We start from the raw sequence: 21,294 nt of genomic DNA on the forward strand, positions 1-21,294 counted from the left end.
ACGATCTTCAGGAATGAGGTCTATAAATTCAGAGAATTCTGACCACATCTGGCGGTCATAGCGACCAAGTATGGCCAAGGAGTTTGCAGCTTTGATAGAAGTTGCCGCCATAGTAGAGAACTTCTTTCCGATCAGATCCAATCTTCGCCCTTCCCTATCCGGCGGCATTGATATCGGCATAGCCGGATTTTTGTTGAGCAGCCTGTGATATAACGGAATCTGGTCGGGGATGTCCGATTAGACAAGAGGGCGTTTCTGGAGGAGCACGATATTTCTTATCAATACGAGGGAGGACCGCAGGTACGGAAGCAGGTGTCTTCATAATTTTTAACCCCTCATTCCAAATAAAATCGATGATGGGAATTGCCCTGGAAATCTTCCTTTGCTCCTCTTTAAAATCATGGAGGAAACAATCCGTATGCTCCACAGTGACAGGTAGTTGAAACCTGGCTGCTGCACGTTGCATTAAATTGTGAAAGCCACCTATATCCTCTGGAGGAGAATCCGATGGCTGCGGAATCGGTGGAGAAGGCTTGGGAATGATGTAATCATCCCAAGGATCCAGAGTGGTGTCCTTATCCGGTACTTCACCTTCTTCGATATCTTCCTCATCAGAGGAAATGGTATCATGGTGCGATTGTGTCCCCGAACCAGCAGGGTGAAGCGGCGAATTTGGAATGGCCGTATGAGACTCTTCCGTTGATTGTAAATTAGGAAGAGGTTGTTGTGGTGGAAAGCGTTGGCGGTAATCCGCCAGCATAGCCTGAAGATCTTGAATCAGTGTAGGCGGGAGATGACTCGTTTCTCTACGATCCCAATCCCTTGAGGGATGCCTGTACACTGGTGTAGCAAGGCCTTCCTGGTAAGCATGCTCATGATAGTCTTCTTCCTCATCCACCTCTTGACACTTTATATGTAACTCCGAGGGGTGCCTAGCTATTCCGAAAGGACCCTCATCATCCTCCTCCTCAAAATCATCCCCTTCAGCATATGAGTCCAAGATATGCGAAGGCAGCAAAGGAGAAATATTACTGTAATCCTGTTTATGAAAAGTTTTTAACTGAATATGCGTGTACGCAATACGCGTAACATGAGTAGTTGGTGGAATCATTTTAAGGAAACCTCTCGTCGACGGGCTTCCCCTCGTCAACGGACTTGCTGCCTTCTGAGGCGTCGACGGGATTGTCAGCATCGACGACGGGAGCGTCATCTTCGACGAGGTCTTCACCGTCGACGGGATCGTCATCGTCGACGAGGTCTTCGCCGTCGACGGGATCGTCATCGTCGACGGGCTCGCAGTCATCGTCGACGGGGTCTTCGCCGTCGACGGAATAGTCGTCGTCGACGGAATAGTCGTCGTCGACGGGGTCTTCGCCGTCGACGGGGTCTTTGCCGTCGACGGGGCCTTCGTCGTCGACGGGGTCTTCGTCGTCGACGGGGTCTTCACCGTCGTCGACGGGGTTTTCGTCGTCGATGTTCTCATCGACGATGCCGTTGACAGAACTTCCTTCAAGCTCGACGTCGACGCAATTGTCAACGGAGTCTTAGACATCCTAGGAGACATGATAGGTGACGATATCGAAGTAGTGGAGACTGTAGACGTCGACAGAGGAGCAGCAGAAGTCACAGAGATAGTATAAGATGATCCCACTGACTAAGTCTTAACCTGAGATTTACTCACGGTTTTGGTAGTTGAAGACTTCTTAGATCTGTCAGAGTCTTGTGACTTCTGTGAATGGTCAGAAGTTACATGAGAGGCCTTATGATGTTTTCTCCCTTCACTGGAAGAACTATCAATTGATCTAGCTCTCTTGCTAGATGTCGAGGCCCTGTCATCCTCCTCAGCCGAGGAAGATTTCAACCATAACAATACTCTTGCCTCTCTGTCCCTTAAGGTCTTAGGAGGGAAAGTCCGGCAAATTCTACAGTCCTTAGCAACATGCTTAGGATGAAGACAGTAAATACACTCCTCATGCTGGTCGTCTACATGGACCCTCTTCTTATCACAGGTCCTGCAGGGTCTAAACAAAGCTTTTTTGTCAGACATACTGAAGAAAAGAAGAAACTGAGTAGGCACTCAGGGAGACTCCCTTCCACACGACGTGCGGTGAAAATCTGAGGAGAGCTGGCTCTGCTGAGAGGGTTCTAGAAGGGTGCTCATGTCTGATTGGTTGTTACCAATTCTTGGGTTATTTTACATAACGAAGTAGATAGGCTTCTAAGATATAGGCCTTAGGGCCTTTTTTCTTTGGGCCTACTACTACTACTACTACTAATTATTTTTTGGCACTACTTTTTTATCTACCGAGACTCCCGCCTCGGCGACGGGGAATGATTCAGGCATGTGAATCTATGAAAGATACCCCAATACTGGATAAGTAACAAAAATACTCTATTCCCCAGATGTGGTGAGCAAAGTAGGGGTTCTAAGAATAAAAACAGAACGGGGAGGGCAATACTTCGACTCCTCAGAGCGTGGAAACACGCTTTGCAGTAGACTCAGACAGCCCTATGCTCTCAGCGTTTCATGCAGGGTGCCTTGAGAGGGTTGGATCATTCCAGATTGCTAGAATGATGTCTACATAAGTTACATTTCTATGCAGTAAATATAAATTGCAACCACTGATTGCACTATAAAACTGGCACAGGTAAAGCCCTCTTGCACATACTCTGGGCACCTGTGGTCTAGTGCATTGTTATCTCCAGGAAAAGGAGAATAATTAGGTTATTAGATCATCTGGGGTACTGGTGACCTCACAAATTGGCTCCAAGGACCATATTATAGCCTACTTGCTCAGTGCTTCCAGTTCAATTAGAAAATAATGATTTACTTTTTTTCATTACCCCAACTGTTTAAACTGATATCCATCTCATATTCCAAAGCTTCAAATCAATTACTTCTTTAACTATTACTATACAAGCTAAGTGCACCAATTAACATCGAAACCCAACTCTATGGGGAGAGGATGTGGCCTTAGGGCTAGAGCGGTCGACCTCGACACTGGGGAACTGGGTTCGAGTCTTGGTAGGGACACTCAACATCCTGTGATTCTGGGCAACTCACTTAATCTCCCCGTGGATAACAAAAAAATGAACGTGTCCCTCTGTAATGCACTGGTGCTCACGTAAAGCGCTTTGATACTTTCGGGTCCAGTTCGCGCTATATAAAACTCCGGGGGCAAAAACTCCAAACCCAATTCAATTCACCGCTATGTAAGAATTACTGCAGTTGTCTTCCTTCATGGGAGGGTTTGTGTTTTTTTAGTCCGCTTCAGTCACTAGGTTCCTAAACTGTAAGATCGCTCTGACAATCACAATACTCCAGTAATGATTACTTTCAATCACAAAGCAGTGTTGCCAACAGAATACCAATGACAATCATTCTCTCTTGCAGTACGGTAAAGGGGATGCGCTCCCAATAGCCCCTTGACCGAATCACCGACAAACCAACACCTGCAAAGAAAAGTAGATACACATGTGGCTGAGGGTCTCTGAGGTTGCATCACAGACTCTTACCTGATGCAGTCTACGATTCCTGAGTATGTGTCTTCATTCACTCCCCTCTGCAGGGACTGTAGCCTCGTCTTAATCACTAAGAAAGAAGAAAAAAGAAACGTGTGTGAGTGGCGTAAGCAAGCAGCGCTGATTCAGTGCTGGGACCCCCATAAAAGTGCCCTGTGATGTCCTCCAATGAAACAGGCCAAACACACCAAGTCATGAGGTCTTTGATTAAGAAAGGGGCAACGACAAAAACTAGAAAAGTGTTCTGGGGTGGCAGCTCAAGTACAATGTAGCCAATTGCAACGTCACACATCTAGGGTTCACATAACTTAGAAGTAAAGGATATAAAAAAAACGATCTTAATGGACACCATGCACAAACAAGATGTCGGATTTACTAAGTTAGCTGAACTTCAAGGAGCTAAATATTTTGAGCAGGTCTAGGAGAGAGCTCAGTGGTACCGTGGTGCATAGCGGTATAGCCAGCAAATAAAGGACCTTTGTATGTCTGCTCTCTGCACTACTAATAAGGACTCCCTTGGAGTACTGCATCCAGAACTGGAGGAAACCATTTAATTCTAGAGGCCTCTTCTATAGTAGTGTATCCAAGTGAGAAGGCCTTATCATAAGCAGTGTGTCCAATTCTAGAGTTCCTGCCTGGAGTACCATGTACAGTTTTGGAGGCCATGTCTTCAGAATGTAAAGGGCTAATTGGAAACAGTCAAGAGACAGTGATCAAAACTACAAGTGAACTGATGAGAGAGTCACAAATACAAAATTCGTAAACATTAGAAATTAAAATGGGTCTTATGATATAACAGAGGAGTTGGCAAATGGCCCACCTTCCCTCTGGGACAGCAGAGACCCCGCCTTAGTCCACCATGCAGCAGACCGCCTGCCATATTTAAAGTGTATTGCCGCCAAGTGTGACATTTCTGAGGAAAGTGCTTCCAGCGAAATGGCTGGAACACTTAATGCTGGTCAAACAGCATTGTCATGGCAGCCAGCTTGGCATTCTTTTGTTTCTCAGCAACAAGCCGCTAAAACGAAAATGTGTTTCTGAGAACAAATAATCAATGGTATTGATGAGCAGGGAGTTTTCTCCCTGCTTGTGAGGGTTGTGTCCTTCCCAGGTCAACGATGCTTCACATGGCAAAAGTAGGCAGGATAAATATCTGCAAACAACCCACCTTAAATAAGACAGGCATTGCGATGCACTTACCTGGCATCCCTCTGGCCTGTGGGCCACCGGGCATAGGTTTCCGACGGTGGAGAAAGCAGAGGCTCCACTACCAGAAACGTAACAGTTCTCCTGACACTAGATGAGGCCGGGGAGTTGCAGATTTTGAATTGTGGGAGCCCTGACAAATCGTGGTGCATCTCCTACCCCATCAAACCCTTTAAAACTACAATAAGGGGATCCGCTTAAAGAGCAGACAGGAAATTAGACTGAGTGTTCATGTGGCCAACCCTACTCTACCCTTCCCAGAGAGTATCCTGAGGGCATGTGCACATCAGGGCATTTTTTTGCAAGAATTTTGCTTTGAGGGCCATGTATCCTGCTTCCCGAAGCTACTGTCGGAGACAGCTGTGGAAGGTAAGCCAACGTAGAGTCACTTAGACAAGAAGATGCTTATCTGCAACAATGGGTCCTAAAGTCTCGTGAAATACTGAGGTTTTGCACAAAGAAATGTTCAGAATAATGATTTTTCTGTGTGGCTTGTTTTTATATTGCTTTTACAGAGGTGTTGCTCTTTGGTAGGTGGGTTTCAAAGCACTCAAAGGTACGTAACACCCTCCAGTCTCCAATACCGTATGTGCAAGTATTCCATGTTTCATAAGAAGGAAACAAATTTTAAGTAAATGTCCTGTAACATTTGCATATGCATAACACAGGAATTTAGCCTTTTTCATACTATATGGCGGGTGGTTGGCGGAATGCAAAGAGGAGCACAGGTCGCACTGCAGACTGAAAAGACAAAAATGCCAGTTCTACCCTACTTATATTATGCCTTGTTGCTGGCAAGAGACCCAAATACCACGGGGAGATCACTGAGGGCTTTCAACAGAGTCAAATTCAGTATTATGGAAGCTGGAAGCTGGAAGCTGGGCGGGGCTAGTTGAGGGACGCAATCTGTGCCGGCAGGTTTAGTCACAGAAGCTACACCACAATGTGAATATCTTGGAGGACGATATTCAGGAATCAGCTCAACTGGATCACATAAAAGCATGAATGTCTGGTGCAGTCAGCATGGAGTGGCTGAGGTTCAACTGGTGCTTTGGTGGTTAGGGAGGTAAAGAAGCGCTTGCACTGTATCAAGTGTGGGCATTGTTAGCTGCACTGCATGGAGCAGAATTCTGGGATACTTTCTAACTTAACGCCCAAGTACATGGAAAATGTTTTATTATATACTTTGCTAGGAATTCCCCTGAGCACTCCTAGTGCTTTCTAGCCAACTGCTGAGCCAGTGGGAGCAAGACCTCTGTTGTACTGGCCGGGCTCTCTTCCTGTCCCAATGCAGCAGTGCATTAGGCGGCCTTTGCTAAAGTCCTCAGTGTGGTGATGCTACATTTCTGTTCAATAGGACACCTATGGGCATACCGAGAGCCCAAATCCATTTAAGACGTCAGAGAAGATGAAGAAAGAAGGCCTTGCTTATATCTAGGCCGGGTACTTGAATTTTTGTAGAGACAACCTGCATCCTTGGGAAAAATGTTCCCAAGAAATGATCTACTGAGAACAAGAGGAAGTGTGGCTTTGAAAGATATCTATCAATTGAAGAATATTTTCCCTTCAAACACAAATAAAAAAGCAGGCAATTCACAGCAGTTATAAAGCGCCTCTCTTTTACAAATATTAATGGTATAGGACAAAGGGGTGAGGCATGAGGGACTCTGCTGCGAGGGACAGGTGGAATCCCTCCAGTCTCCATATGTATTTAAAACCATCAAGGCCGGGGGTCATAAAACAGCGCAAAGCAAGATACAGTCTCATGCTTGCTGTAATTCTTGTTATGGCTTTGTCTACACCATCAAATGGCTCTGATACATGAGCAACACCGGCCCAACTCAGACACCTGAGACAACATATCAGAAGTTCTCAGAGCTATCAAACAGAGCACTCTCTTTCCCGAGGATCAGCTCTAGGTGATGTGCAGACCTCTAGGAGACCACTCTCAAGCAAGTACACCTGGCTTTGTTTACAGATGCATCTCGCCATGCTGTCTCAGGCAATAACCCATGAATCGAAAATAATTTAAGGCCACCTCACTGCATATGTGACTTTCAGATAACCATTTCCTTGATATTTAACACAGAGATGTCCTTAAGTGTAAGTCATGGTTCCTGGTCACTAGTGTGATTCTTACTAACCATATATGGTGGGAGATGTATGAGGCGAGTCAATCATGAACAAAATGTCCATGTTGTTGTTTGCTGCAGTACAATAAAATAGAATGGCAGTAGTATGAGTGAAACTACAGCGCATGGGGTAGGGAAAACCCAGAATGGCAAATATATTATAAATTATTTGAATCTCCAAAGCTTATAATTCTTGTGTGTTTCAAATATTGTAATGCATTTCATTTTCATTTGCCTTTATATCAATTGTATTGTTGTCCAAACCTGTCAATCTTAAACATACTTGCAAACAAAAAAAAGAGAAGCAGATGCTTCAAGGTGAACAAATACACACATATATATAACAATTTTAGCGGAGTATTGGTAATGTTAGTTGACTATTTCATGTGTTAAGATAAATTGTACATAGTCCAGAAACTGAGGGTAGAGAAATACATTGCTAAAGAAACAATGCAATGTATCATGACATAAAGCGAATACCAATACCTGACTCCCAATTTAAAAACAATGTAAAATGGCAAGTTGTGCATAGTTTTAACTTGTGCATACATTTTCATACCAGACAGTGAGGATGATAATGGCTGATTGCCACAGAAACGATTTGGGTTGGTGCTTGATGTTTATCGCAATCTCCATATGTAGATCATAAACAAATTTGGGAAGTGGACTACCCCATGCAGAAGTTTTAAAAACATTTGGAGCAATTGCCATGTTTCCCCCACCTGAAGTCTGTCAAAATGCACATTGCCATTGTAAGTACGCCCACTAGGCACCAGATGTGTAAATCATGTCACTAGTATTTACTAAAATCGGTTGAAAGTGCACTACTACAGGAGTACTGTGCCTCATCGTACTACATGCACTAGAAGTCAACTAATTGCTTTCTTTTTGGCCCTTCGTTATCGTACAGTTGGATTACTGCAAGACTGGAAATAACAAATGTACAATACAAATGATGTACAAGAGAAATCCCTTCTGAATCATTTCAAGGCCTGTCAACTTCCGATCCCCTCTATCTCCCGCCAAGTATTCGTGGTATTTTACAGACCAGACCTATTTGCCTGTATTCTACTCACCATCACAAGGATTGACTGCCACTGCTGCTATGCTGCCTGCTGCGCAGCCAGCCAGGAAGGAGACATAAAATGGTGATTTTTCTTCGCCGGTCTTCTGTCCCAGGTGGTTCAGATTGGCAAAGAGGGGGAAGTAAACGATTGAAAATGGGACGTCCCTAAAAGGACAAAAATAAAAAGGTCTCTCAGAAAGCATTACTGTCAGCAGATGTATACTAAGAATACAAAAAATGGTATTGCAGCAAAAGGTCCACCACTGAGTTAATGCTAAGTTTGTGTGAATGAGGAAAGATCAGTTAAACTTGTTTCAACATTGTAAATTCCAAAAAGTAGAACACCAAGCTTTTGTTGTCACAGCCACAGCTGGATGGGCACAGTCAAACACCTTATCGGTATGAACAGTCAGACACCATAACAGCCTCATAAGCACAGTAGCTTTGTCAAGTTTTGCATTCGGCACAACTACTGCTACTTCAGAAACTCATTCAACATGTTTTGCAGTGATAATCTGGAATATTGGTAGAGCTCCGAAAGTGCCATGTTCATTAAACCGACAAGATAGAAGAAGAGATCTTCTGCAAGAACACATCATCATGAGACTCCAAATGGTGGGCGACCGAACTTGGACCCACACCCAGAACCCATACCAGGAACCTTGGAATAATCATCAACAGCAAACTGGACATGACCGCACAGGTCAACACTGTCACTGTACCCTGCTTCCACACCCTGAGGATGCTGAGGAAGATCTTCAAAAGGCTCCCACGCAACACTAGAAGAACTGTCACACACGCCCTAGTCACCAGCAAATTAGAATATAAGAATACTTTCACTGCCAGGATCACAAAAGCAACTCACTAGAAGGCTATAAACCAACCGGTACTCTGCAGCCAGACTCATTCTCAACCTCCCATCCAAAATTCACAGCAGACCACACCTCAGGGAACTACATTGGTTCCCGACACGGAAACGTGCTCAAGTCAAACTTCTCAGACACATTCAGGGCACTACAAAACTCAAACCCCACCTTCCTTAAAATTCACATCTCCTTCCACCAACCACCCAGACACCTCTGCTCTAAAGGACTCCAACCCACACATCCCACGCATACAAAAAACCAGATTAGGAGTACAGGCGTTTTCTTACATTGCTCCTATAGCATAGAATGACCTCCAACTCCACCTCGCAGCCTCCTCCTCTCTTCTTGAATTCCACAATAAGCTGAAGACCTGACTTTTCAATTAACCAACCTACTTCATAGGCAGGGCTAGGCACACACACCTGCTCAGCACCAGGATACCCTTGCGGGTGATAGTGGGCTTTACAAATGCACATAACATTTTCATAAGAACGAACCTGTCTTCCAGATCACCCAAGGGTCTATACAGATACTGATCATAATTTATGGCAACAAACTACTGAGGGCCACAACAGCAAGGATCACAGAGATATTTGGCCATGAAAAATAACAAATAAGGTACCGTCTGGCAAAAAAAGAACAATCTAACCTATTCTAGGACTATCACATTTACCCTGATTGATGTTACCACGACTAGAGAATTCCCCATAGCCAGTATTCTGGAATTCGGTTGAGCGCTCGAGGTGTAACAATTGGCTTGAGCGAGCAACCTCCAAACGCTGTGCACAGGAGCACGTGAGCAACATCCAGGGTGACTAGATCCCTGCTGGCACTTCTGGAATTTTGTTCTTACCCAGTGCAGGGTGCGTGCCATGACTTGGTGATGGAGTTCATTTGGTACCTTGGTCTTCCGCTCAGCGCATTTCCGACACCTACCTTACCAGCGTGGCCCCGAGGCCTTTGTAGAGTCCCGCGATGCCTTTGGTCTTAAACAGCTCCCTGCTGATCTGCATTGCTGTAGGTCGAGGCTGTGCCACAGACTCGGCAGCTTCTGCTGTCCCTGCAGCGGTACTGATCTGGGCCTGTGCAGACATCATCTTTTTCTGAGCAGCTACATGGAGAGAACAGTACATCAGAAATTAGACATTGATACGCATACACAAAAATATTTCCGCATGCCATACAATTCTGAAATGTGTTTACACCAGGAAACGGCAGTATCCGTTCAGGAAGTTAAGGTTTGTCTGTTTTATCAGTCTTTTTTTTGTTATCTTTGTTAAATGAAGGGTGGGTACATCTTGCTGCAGTGCCTGGCGAAAGAGTGAAGTTCCGACTCAGCCCTGCCGTACTACAATGCATAGCAGCTCTGGGATAACACCATGCCCCTGCAGTGAGTAGCTGACGTGTGAAGATATTTTGTGTCCTTGTACAAACATTCTCTCCTAAAAATTCAGAATTTCAGTTTAGCACACAACTGTACGCCAGGCTAGGCAGAAGATGGCAAATTGTGATTTATATGCTCTGGATAATGTTAGTGCAGAGAGCCGTCACAGGAATTCAATGGGTGCATAACACAGCCCTATGGTGAAGAAGGCACCGTGTTCTCTCACTTTTCAATGGTCCTAAATGAACTTCCACACTAAGAGAGCCTCTCGCTACTTGCTTTGCGATACTGCTAAAATATAGATTTGGAAGGGGTCAACCAGTTCTCCAATGAGCTCAAGGAAATTGGTTACATTTGTGGAGTACCTGACTGAATACGTGTTGTTCGTGCCATATTATCTGTGCCCAGCATTTGATTCAGTCTTCTTAAACCCAAAACTGGGCACATTGGTTTGCAGTTATGCTAGAAAAGTGGGGCTTTGCAAAATAAAAAAGTAAATTATATCAGCCTCTCCTAGCGTACACAAGCTGCAAAGAGAGAAAGAGTGAGGAAGAGAAACACTGAAAGAAAAAGACAAACAGAATAGGAGGGGCGTACTGCTGTGTATTATGACCCTTTAAGGTCATTGAGAAGTTCTGGTGACATAATAAACCACACGACCTTAGGCAACATTGCACTTGTAGGCCACTGCATATGCCACTAGGTAGGGTTTATTGCATCCTGTTTTAGAAGTAGATTTATCTTTAGAAGTGAAGGAATTTGCAGGTGCTCTTTGCAATGTTGAGCTAAAAACATTTACTGATTGCATGGCAAGGTTAGTTTTTGTCCAGCCGATTGATTAACCTGGATGGTGGGTTTTGTTTATTGAGTGAGTCCCGAATTAAATCAGACAACAGAATTGATTTTATAGGCTAAAGTAGTTCTAGTAAATTATGGAAAATAATTCACGGGTACAACAATTTTTGTGAAATTTGTTATTGGAACCACTGCAGACTGTAAATTGACAATAGTCTAACATTTAATAATACACTGATCACTATAAGGATATGGTTATCAGATATGATCATCCCTGTCAATGCTGCTTACTTCGTGCCTTGTGCACCAGTTTTATTTCAAGCTTAAATTTGAACTTTTATATAGGTCAACTTAGTTGGATGGAGGAAGCTAGACCCACTCTGCTTTCATGCTTAAAAGACACACAGCTGCCACGTTTTCAGATTCCGTCTGTGTGACATTTCCATGGTTTTAGTGCACTTATGAGTGACATTCAGCTGCCAAATGTGTGACACTTAGAGTGACACTTTCTTGGGAGTACAACCAAGCAATGAAGTGCCTGGAAATAGAGATATATCACAAATTGCATCCCTTTGAGAAATGAGAAGCTCTAAAATATATTTAACTGCTGAAAAAAACCCTGAAATGAAAGGTCAACACTTGCTTTATAATTAGAACTAAATCTCTGCACATTTTATCGGGCATTGCGAAATCTGTATCATGTGTCTCTCCTAATATGTCATTTTTGAATTGATATTGAGCTGAAGGTTGTTTTATGTTCAATACAAAGATTTTTTTTTAAAAAGAAATCTCTGCACACTTGTGGCAGCCTACCTTATAGTGTATTTAGTACAATTTTAAAACATTGTGCATATCGACAGTGCTTTCAGTCACAAGCTGTGACCTTGTAGAACTATAATGTTGAAGTCACTACCCCTTCCCACTATGACAACCAGGAAAAAAATGTTTCTCTCTAGTCGCACACAAAAACAGCCTCAGTGATTGCATTAACTAATTGGGGTTTCATGATGTTAACCTAAGAGAATGCATTTCTCAACAATTTCTTTACCTTGGATGAGTTATCATCTTTCATTTAGGTATGTGGTTATTGTGTATGTAGTTACCTAAAATCAAAGACGAGCAAAATAGTTATAGAATGTTTTTCCCCCATATTCTGTTTTGTTGTGCGACCTAGGCCGCAGTGGCTTGTGGAGCAGTTAGAGTGCAAGCCCATTTAGGCATTATCTCTTTTGCAGTTTCAAATTTCAGCAGATATTTCATAGGATACTGACAGCTTGGCTTTTGCAGCTGCACAGAGCTGCAAAATGCCACACACCACTTTGATGGCGAATACATAAATACCAAGCATTCTCTGTGTGAAACACAAAATAACCCACCTTCATCCCCAGGCATTTCTGCGCTCCGAGCTTGAAATTTAAATAAAGAAAAACATGCCTCTGAGCAGTGTAAACTAACCGGAATTGTGGCCTAGAATGCTTAAGCACCTGCTGCAGGGATCAGATGAGGACAGTGCAGTCACTGAGGACAGTGCATTAGATTGAGAGTGTGTGACTCATCTGACTGCACAAATGCCTGGAGAGCGTCTTCCAGGCTGAGCGCTTTGCCCGCTAGCTTTCTCTTCAGCGGAGACGCCTTGGGGCTGACGTTCTTCAGCTGGAGTGGATAGGGGGCCACGGGCTGCAGTTTGTGTCCTACCATACGGAGAGTCACAGGCATCAGCTCTCATCACTTAGGTCCGTTACACTAGTGTGAGCATAATAATGCATTTTTCTTCTGGGTACCATGTGGCCATAAGGGGCAGTAGAAAACAATCGCATGGCTCTCCCAGACGCTGGTAAACAGTATCCTGTGGCCTCCGGCACGGCCTGCTCGGCACAGGGGTAGAGAGTCATGCAGGGGAGAGGAGAATACTTTTTTTAAACTTACCTAAAGGCAGGATCTTGCGTCTCTGCTCCTGCTCTCCTGCCTCCGAATCAAGGACAGGAAGCAGGCAGCCACCTAAGCCAATCATAATGCTGCAATGCAGCGGTGGGATTGGTCTGAGTGCCTTGACAGGGCGCTCCGCCAGGGGCTGGAGGGGTGGCCATGTTCTCCATGCAGGCTGTAATGCAGCCTGCATAGAGAACGGGGAAAGTGTGCATGGCTGGTTTGGGTGGCGGAGAGGGCCGACCTAACAGTCATTGCACTCTCAGGAGTGGGCAAACCACTCCTCCCCTGCTCCCAGAGCAGAGCAGTCCAGCTCACCCGCCAGCAAAGCAGCAGGACACAACGCATAAAATGATATCAACTCTAAGTTATTATAATTGTATGTTTCTACTTGCCACTGCTTAAAAGCAGTGGGGCGATGCTCCACCAAAGCAGAGGAGCCGCAACTGCTACTCTGACCACTTGCCGTCACTAGTAAGTGGTGTACTCACTGATCACACAAGGGCTGACGTGCCAGTCAATAAGTGCGATCTCCTCCTGGTTGCCCATGGACAAATAGGCACCATTCTGGCAGCATGAGGCAGGGACAAGAAAAAGCAAAGCTGCGGCAGCCTCATTGTCCACCTGTGGGGTCAACCACCCTGTGTGGTCAATGCAGTGGGGCAAGTCCTTTGTCAGAAAATAACAACAGGCAAGGTGCCGTGCCCGCATCCACTTGGGGCACTGTCACTCGCTGATGAGAATTGGTTTGCCTGCACAGTGCCAGAGTTTATTGGATCAAAAAGCAAGGCGGTACGCCTACTCATCTCCATATGTGGCATCGGATGGTCTGTCTTTTATTGTTTACGACCCCCATGTCTGCCCCACTGACAGCATGTAATTGTTAGCTGGGCTCGCCTGATGTGGGAGATTAACCGGTGGGAGATTAACCGGTTGATTACTCATGACGAGCTCAGCTCGTCATGAGTCACAGTGGAGCTGTGCTCATGACGAGCTGAGCTCGTCATAACGTCCGCGGCCCACCCACACGCGATTAATGCCCCGCCTCTGCGGGAGAATTAATGAGTGGGCGGGGTTGTGACGAGCTCAGCTCGTCATGAGCACAGCTCCACTGTGAGTCATGACGAGCTGAGCTCCTCACAAGCACAGCGGCGCCGTGGCCCCCTCCCCCCCCCTGCACCGCGGGGAAATTACCCCCACGGGGAAGGGGGTTAAATGATTTTCCTGAGGCACCCAGAGTTCATATATTGTGTATTTTTGTTAGTTTGAGCACACACTCTATAGCCACTCTTCCAGCAGCGCATTCGCTGCAGCCGCTTCAGGGTAGTCGGAGGGGCGCTTTAATGCTTGACTAATGCATTTTAGTTTGTTAGTTTCACCCGAAAAGTTGTTACCAGCCCTGTCAAGTACCACGCATCAGGGACTATACTAAAGCATTTTAGTGCTGGTGCGGACACCAGCACTAAAATGCTTTAGTATAGTCCCTGATGCGTGGTACTTGACAGGGCTGGTAACAACTTTTCGGGTGAAACTAACATCTCGATAGACATCCAAGATGACAGTTTCCTTTCAGCCAGAGAGTGATAACCCATGCTCCCCACACCGGGCTGCCATTATCTCACTGAGACACTGGTGTCAACTGTCCTAATAGCTCATTCATTGCTCTAGAAAGGAGACCTTATTAACATAAGGCTCATTTAAATTCTTGCTCTGCTGCAATGAAAACAACTATGATTATTAATGAGGGTAAAATAGTTTTCTACTGTACGACTGCACCAAAGAAGAACAATACCATTTTCCTGCAATATATTTCCACAGCCATGGAGGGGTCTAGTCTCAAACGTAAATATACTCGGGTATATTTCCTCCTTGTGTGTATTTACTACTACAGCTAGGAGTAACTTTACACACATTTGTTACTCAGCACTTCTGAGTATAGATTTACACCTAGCTGTAGACTTGCATGTCTCCACCCCCTCAAATAAGGAGGTGGAGCTTCCTGAAACAAGATTAGCAAAGGTAAAGTTACATGGAACTAACTTTGCACAGATAGGTACAGCTCTCCGCCACCATGGTGGGAATCTATCAATGGGAAGGTATAGGGCAAATTATTAAAGTTTATTATTCTTTTAAAATAATTATTAAAAGTATTTAAATGTAAAATATAAACGTAAACTAATTTTAAATATTTACTTTTAAACTAAAACTAATAAAATAGAATGTTACAACACATTTACCTATCAAAATTACATCTGTATTCAATAATAAATTTAAAGACAAATTTGTGAATAATTATTTAAATAATTTTTTAGAAATTGCTATCCTAACATTTTTTTAATGCTTAATTTTGATTAAAATTATGTTTAATTTATATATATAATTTAAATGTTTAAATAGTTTCATTTATTTGCCATTATTTCCTATGGCAAAAGACACACAATTGATGGATGGAATGCAGAACAAATCAAAACATTCACCCCCAGTCAAGAGATCTGGGTTAAATCGATCATTCTTTTGCTCACCATGCCACCCCAGTTTAGATCTGACCATTTGCAAATCAGTCTTGACCCTGTGCCTCATGGAAACAGTTCAGCCCGAACTGCCAAGCCAGGTCCTCCCTGGACCGGAAACAAGCATCCTAGGACAAGTTTCGGGGTTTCACCCCTCTTCAGCCAGGATAGCTTGATTCAGTGGCACAGTGAGCCCAGGACCCACGTCTGTGCATACCTAGCGCACTTAGGGCGAGAAAGCAAAAGACACACAATTGATGGACGGAATTCAGAACAAATCAAAACATTCACCCCCAGTCAAGAGATCCGGGTTAAATCCATCAATCTTTTGCTCACCATGCCACCCCAGTTTAGACCTGGCCATATGCAAAACAGTCTTGACCCTGTGCCTCATGGGAACAGTCAGCCCGAAATGCCAAGCCAGGTCCTCCCTGGACCGGAAACAAGCATCCTAGGACAGGTTTCGGGGTTTCACCCCTCTTCAGCCAGGATAGCTTGATGGATTTAACCCAGATCTTTTGACTAAGGGAGAATGTTTGCATTGTCAGCATTCAGTCCATCATTTGTTTGCTGTAACACTTTTTGCCCTAAGTGGGATGGGTATGCCCAGACGTGGGTCCCTTGCTCACTGTGCCACTGGATTCAAGCTAGCCTGGCTGAAGAAGGGTGACATACCCTGAAACCGGTCCCAGGATGCTTGTTTCCGATCCAGGTAGAACCGGGATTGGTAGTTCGGTCTGGACTGTTCCCATGGGGCACAGGGTCAAGACTGATTTGAATATGGCTGGGTCCAAACTGGGGTGGCGTAGTGGGCAAAAGAACAATGGATTTAACCCAGATCTTTTGACTGGGGGAGAATGTTTGCATTGTCAGCATTCCGTCCATCATATGTTTGCTGTAACACTTTTCACCCTAAGTGGGATGGGTATGCCCAGACGTGGGTCCCTTGCTCACTGTGCCACTGGATTCAAGCTAGCCTGGCTGAAGAAGGGTGACATACCCTGAAACCGGTCCCAGGATGCTTGTTTCTGGTCCAGGGAGGACCTGGACTGGCAGTTCGGTCTGGACTGTTCCCATGGGGCACAGGGTCAAGACTGATTTGCATATGGCTGGGTCCAAACTGGGGTGGCGTAGTGGGCAAAAGAACAATGGATTTAACCCAGATCTTTTGACTGGGTTAGAATGTTTGCATTGTCAGCATGCCGTCCATCATTTGTTTGCTGTAACAATTATTTCCTATGGGGCATTATTTTATTTCCCCACCACCACCGTTTTCAATGAGAATGTTTTGCAATACCTGTGGTTGGCTTGTGTGGTGCTCAACTTATTCCAAGGCTGAGTCTGTTCTGACAGCTTTGGGACTGTAATAACTTTAGAAGTGTAGTTTGTGAATATCAATGGTCTTGTTGGGGGTGTGGCCAACGAGCCAAAGATGGCGGACGTGTAGCTCCAAGGCTCCGCGCCGGCCCATCTGAGATCCTGCACTATCTTGCGACCCCAGTCCCTGAAGGCACCCTATTGCAAGGGGACTGAGACAATAGGGGCAGCAGAATCAATTGTTTCCAGCGAATGGGGCCGAGGGCTTCGGACGGTGTATATAACCTGCGGAGTACCTCCGGCCCAGGGCCAAGATGGCGGCCTGTCTCTTGCAACCTGAGACATTATAGACGGGCTGACTGCGCCCTGTGGCCTGGGTTCAGGGCGTGCATTTTTCCTGCAGCGGAGTGCCGGGTCTGAGGCTGGAGACTGCCACAGTGAGCTGCGACCGACCCAGGCAGGAGCCACGAAATGGAGCGACTGAGCCCCAAGAGTTGCCACAGTGAAGCGGAAATGTTGACCGCTCTGGCGAGAGGTAGGAAACTGGCAACCAACAGAGCACCACTGTGAAAGAGCCGGGAACCACATCGGGGTACGGAAAGTATAGCGAAGTAGAACGGGCTCAGAGGCCACTCTGAGTACATGGGAGACGCCCGGCTCACCTGAAGACACGCCCATTGCCGAGCGCAAGAGTAGGAGACCCTGTCCGGAGCTGGAGAGCGGCATGGTGAACCCGGTCTCTCCGGGGAAAGAACGGTAAAGTGCTGCGATCTGACTTGGTGTTTTCCTCAGGAGTGATTGGCCCGGTGCAAACGCGCTGTGACAGGAGTGGATGGCCCAGACTCCTGACTAGTCTACCTGGGCATCTAGTGCAGGTCCTGGGTTCCCCTCCATGAATGGCCCGGAGTATGTGTGGGGTCAAATATGTCAAATGCAGGTAGCTGAATTGTTTATATTTGAGACTGTTGTTTCTAGAAATACGCTTAGGGCTTTCAACATAACTATTCCACTCTACATCTGTCAGGTCTCTGCCTAGCAGTGATTTCCACTTGTCTCTTATCCTTGTTGGTGGTCCTGTGGCCATCTCTATTTGCACCCTACTGATCCATTTTACCAGATGTTATGCTGAGCCCATCATCACCAATGCTTTTAGAACCGCATGAGCGTCTGGTACTCCCTGGCCATAGATTTTTATAAGTCCTGACTATCATGTGATACATTGGGAACTGACCAGATGGCAGCCCACATAATTCCACCTGGTCATTAAATGGTAGAAGCTCTACTAATTGGAAGCAAACTCCAGTTGTCACCAGTCCTGCCGTCGTCCAGTCAGCTGATTGGGCACTTGTGAAAGGGGAGGGAGGGTCCCCATATGGCAAACCCACTAGCGGCAAGTCTGGGGCATAAAGAGGCACCCGCACAGGCTCCCCACACATCTCCTCCAGCATTGTAGGGCTATTCATAGCAATACCCCTGGGCTGGGTGTATTTACCTTTGGGTTAATTAGCTTCGCCAGTAGTAATCTCCGATTTGTGGACTTTCCAATAGGGCCCACTAAATCAAGGTTCCTGCAGTCTAGCCAGTGAGCCAGCCACTGAAGCTGGGCTGCTAAATAGAACAATCAAAAATCTGGCGCCCCCAAACCCCCCTTCTCTGGAGCTCTACGCAGGACAGTCAGGGATACCTCTGCCCTCCCCCCCCCCATCCCAAATCAATTCCCAAAATAACAAGTCCAGGTCTTTAAACCAGGAGCGTGGCAGCAAGATTGGGAGATTTACAAAGTAATATAGGAGTCTGGGAAGCATAATCATCTTGGAAAGTGAGATACGCGCCATCACTGATAGTATTAAGGACCTCCAGAACTGTATGTTAGTTTTAAGAGATCTAATTACCTGACCCAGATTACCATTCTAAGATCATGGAATACTTGTATGCCTAAATATCGAAAACGACTGAGGTGACCACTCCATACATGTTGCACAGTTAGCGGCCGCATCAGGTCCACTCTGATGAGAAACAGGTGTGTCTTGGTCCTGTTGACCTGTAAGTCCGAAAGCTTGGAAAACTTCTCCAGAAACACAATAGCATTCACCATGGCCATCTCTCAAGTAGAGCAACAAGTCGTCAGCATATAGTGATATCACATGCTCGTTTTCTCCCACCGTCAGCCCATGTGCTGTTCCTCTCTACCAGAAATACACTGCCAGGGGTTCAATAGCCAGTGCAAATAACAGGGTTGACAATGAGCACCCTTGTCTAGTACTGCAGTGGACCCCATATGTCACCGAGACCACCCCTCCAGTCTTGACCCTCGTCGTTGGGTTCGTATATAACAGGCGTACCCACCAGCGGGCCTAGCCCTCACCCAGTCCCATGCGTCTAATGACCAAATCTAAAAAGTCCCATCTTAAAGAATTGAGCGCCTTCTCCAGGTCAATGGACAATGGTCAATAGCATCCAGATATTGGAGGGTGTCTGAGTGATAGAGAATGTGCAACAGTATACGCATGTTTCCCAAGGTGGTTCTAGTAGGTTTAAAGCCGTTCTGGTCTTCATGTATAAGCTCCCGCATAAGTGGGAGAAGTCTCGTCGCTAATACTTTACTTAGAATTTTAAAATCTGCGTTCAACATGGTTAAAGGGCAATAGCACGCTGGACCGACAGAGGTGGACTTGGATTTAGGTAGGAGGACCACCAATGCCTCCCGGGATGACACCGGCAGATATCCTAGTCACAGGGACTCAGCGAATACCGTTTCAAGCTAAGGAATCCGTGTTGGGGCAAATTCTGAATAAAATTCTATCGGTAGGCCATCTGGCCTGGGCGACTTCCCTCTAACCATCTCGTTGATGGCTTGTGGGATCTCCAATGCCATCACTGGTCCTCTGAGGTCTCTCTGAAATTCTAGATCTAGACTACATATCGGTAGGGATGTAAGGAAATCTTCCTCCATTGCTGGTGGAACATACTCCGGTTGACCATAGAGAGTTTTGTAGTAACTATGAAAAGCTACGTTTATAGCCCTTGGTGTATACAGAGGTACCCCCATAGCTGCTAAGTATCTGCGTTGTAGGCGAGCCTCTTGTTTCCAGGTATACCAACCATGCTAGGAGCCTCTCCGATCGGCCCCTCTCCTCATGAGTCCGCTCTTGGTATTCTTGCACGTCAATTCGGCAAAGCTGTTCTAAGACCTCATTATACTTATCGCTCACCTCGAGGTACTCTGCTCGTATAGTCTCATCTGTGCCCAGTCTGTTACCCAGATCGTGTAGATGTTGTTCTAGAGAAGTAAGTTCTCTATTCAGTTCCCTCTTCACTCCCAGTGTCTGACCCATGCATTGGCCCGTATCACTGTTGTCGCTCTTATCCACAGCAGTGTACCACAGTAGTATGCAGAATAGGAAGTAGCAAATATATGACCCGCCACCTGCGGCATAGTCAGAAAACCTCCTATTTAGTGAGGTGGGTCTCCTGGAGCATGACCACTTGTGCACCCCGACGGCACAAATTACAGTGAATACTATGATGTTTGGAAGCTGAACCCATGCCCTGGACATTCCAGGTCAACACTTTTATTACAGGGCGTGCATTCGCCATGGTGTCCGGCTAAGAACCCCATCCCGTATTCCGGCTTTAACCCTTTCTCTCTGCTCCTACGGCTTCCCCAGTGCCGGCCAATCGCCCCCTGGCGACTAATCCAAGAAACAAACTCCCCAACCATACACTCCCGCAACCCAGGGCAGTCCAGGAAGTGCCGGCCGTCCAAACCTACATAGGAAGAAAACATTAGTGAGGGAAAGTTCCCTACTGAGTCTCAATGGGGGCAATCCAAAAGGGGGTATTGGCAAGCCAATCCGAATAAGAGGCTCACCCGATGTGGGATTGGCATACATGACATCGGATAGCCCAGCGCTGAGGAGATATTGGGAAGCGGTCATCGACACGATTAATGGGGTTCCGGAATGCTCCCACTCATGCACAGCAGAGGTGTGTCTGCTTAGCATCTTACCTAGACCCAAAGCACGTAAGGTTGGTACTAGATTCATAGATCGAGCACTGATATTAACGAAATGAGGCGTAGCCCTAAAGTGGATGTCGAGGATGAGTCATACGGCCGTAGCATGGGAGAAAGACGTAGAGGCATGGGCCAGAGGAGAGGGCAATTTAATAAGGGAGGACACCTGACGACTCAGACGCCGCCCAATGGCGAGCTGTGGACGGAGGGGCTCAGGACATGGAATGCACACCTCACTGCCAGAACAGATGAAACTCAGACAAACACATTACTAGCAGGGACACCGGAGGAATCCACTCCTTGAATAACCACTGTAAGACAGAGTGGTAATGGCCCTAATTGACAAGCTAGACTTTGCTCAAGTACAATCATCCTCCTCCCACCGGCTTGACACCTACACACCACTGGTCAATTATCCAGCTGGGCATTCCCCTGAAGGCTGACCTACACTCACTCATCAGGCAACATTATGATTTCTTTAATATTTTATTTGTAATTTTACTCAATGGAAATAGAATTGTAATTGTTTTCTTTTATTGTATACAGTGTTGGCAA

General features: G+C 45.8%; 1 protein-coding gene across 5 annotated transcripts in view; it reads right to left on the reverse strand.

Moving 5' to 3' along the window:
• Positions 1-21,294, reverse strand: part of SLC25A22 (solute carrier family 25 member 22) — a 357,355-nt gene that overhangs the window by 25,698 nt on the left and 310,363 nt on the right. For all 5 annotated transcript variants that reach the window (XM_085644868.1, XM_085644871.1, XM_085644869.1 and 2 more), the window contains 3 exons: positions 9,729-9,903; positions 7,937-8,091; positions 3,517-3,592 (listed from right to left, as the gene is read on the reverse strand). In XM_085644868.1, the coding sequence (XP_085500994.1) occupies positions 3,517-3,592; positions 7,937-8,091; positions 9,729-9,903 (406 nt within the window). The remainder of the gene's footprint in view (positions 1-3,516; positions 3,593-7,936; positions 8,092-9,728; positions 9,904-21,294) is intronic.

Source organism: Triturus cristatus, chromosome 3_1 (genome assembly GCF_964204655.1).
Source record: "Triturus cristatus chromosome 3_1, aTriCri1.1, whole genome shotgun sequence".
NCBI classification, from domain to species: domain Eukaryota; kingdom Metazoa; phylum Chordata; class Amphibia; order Caudata; family Salamandridae; genus Triturus; species Triturus cristatus.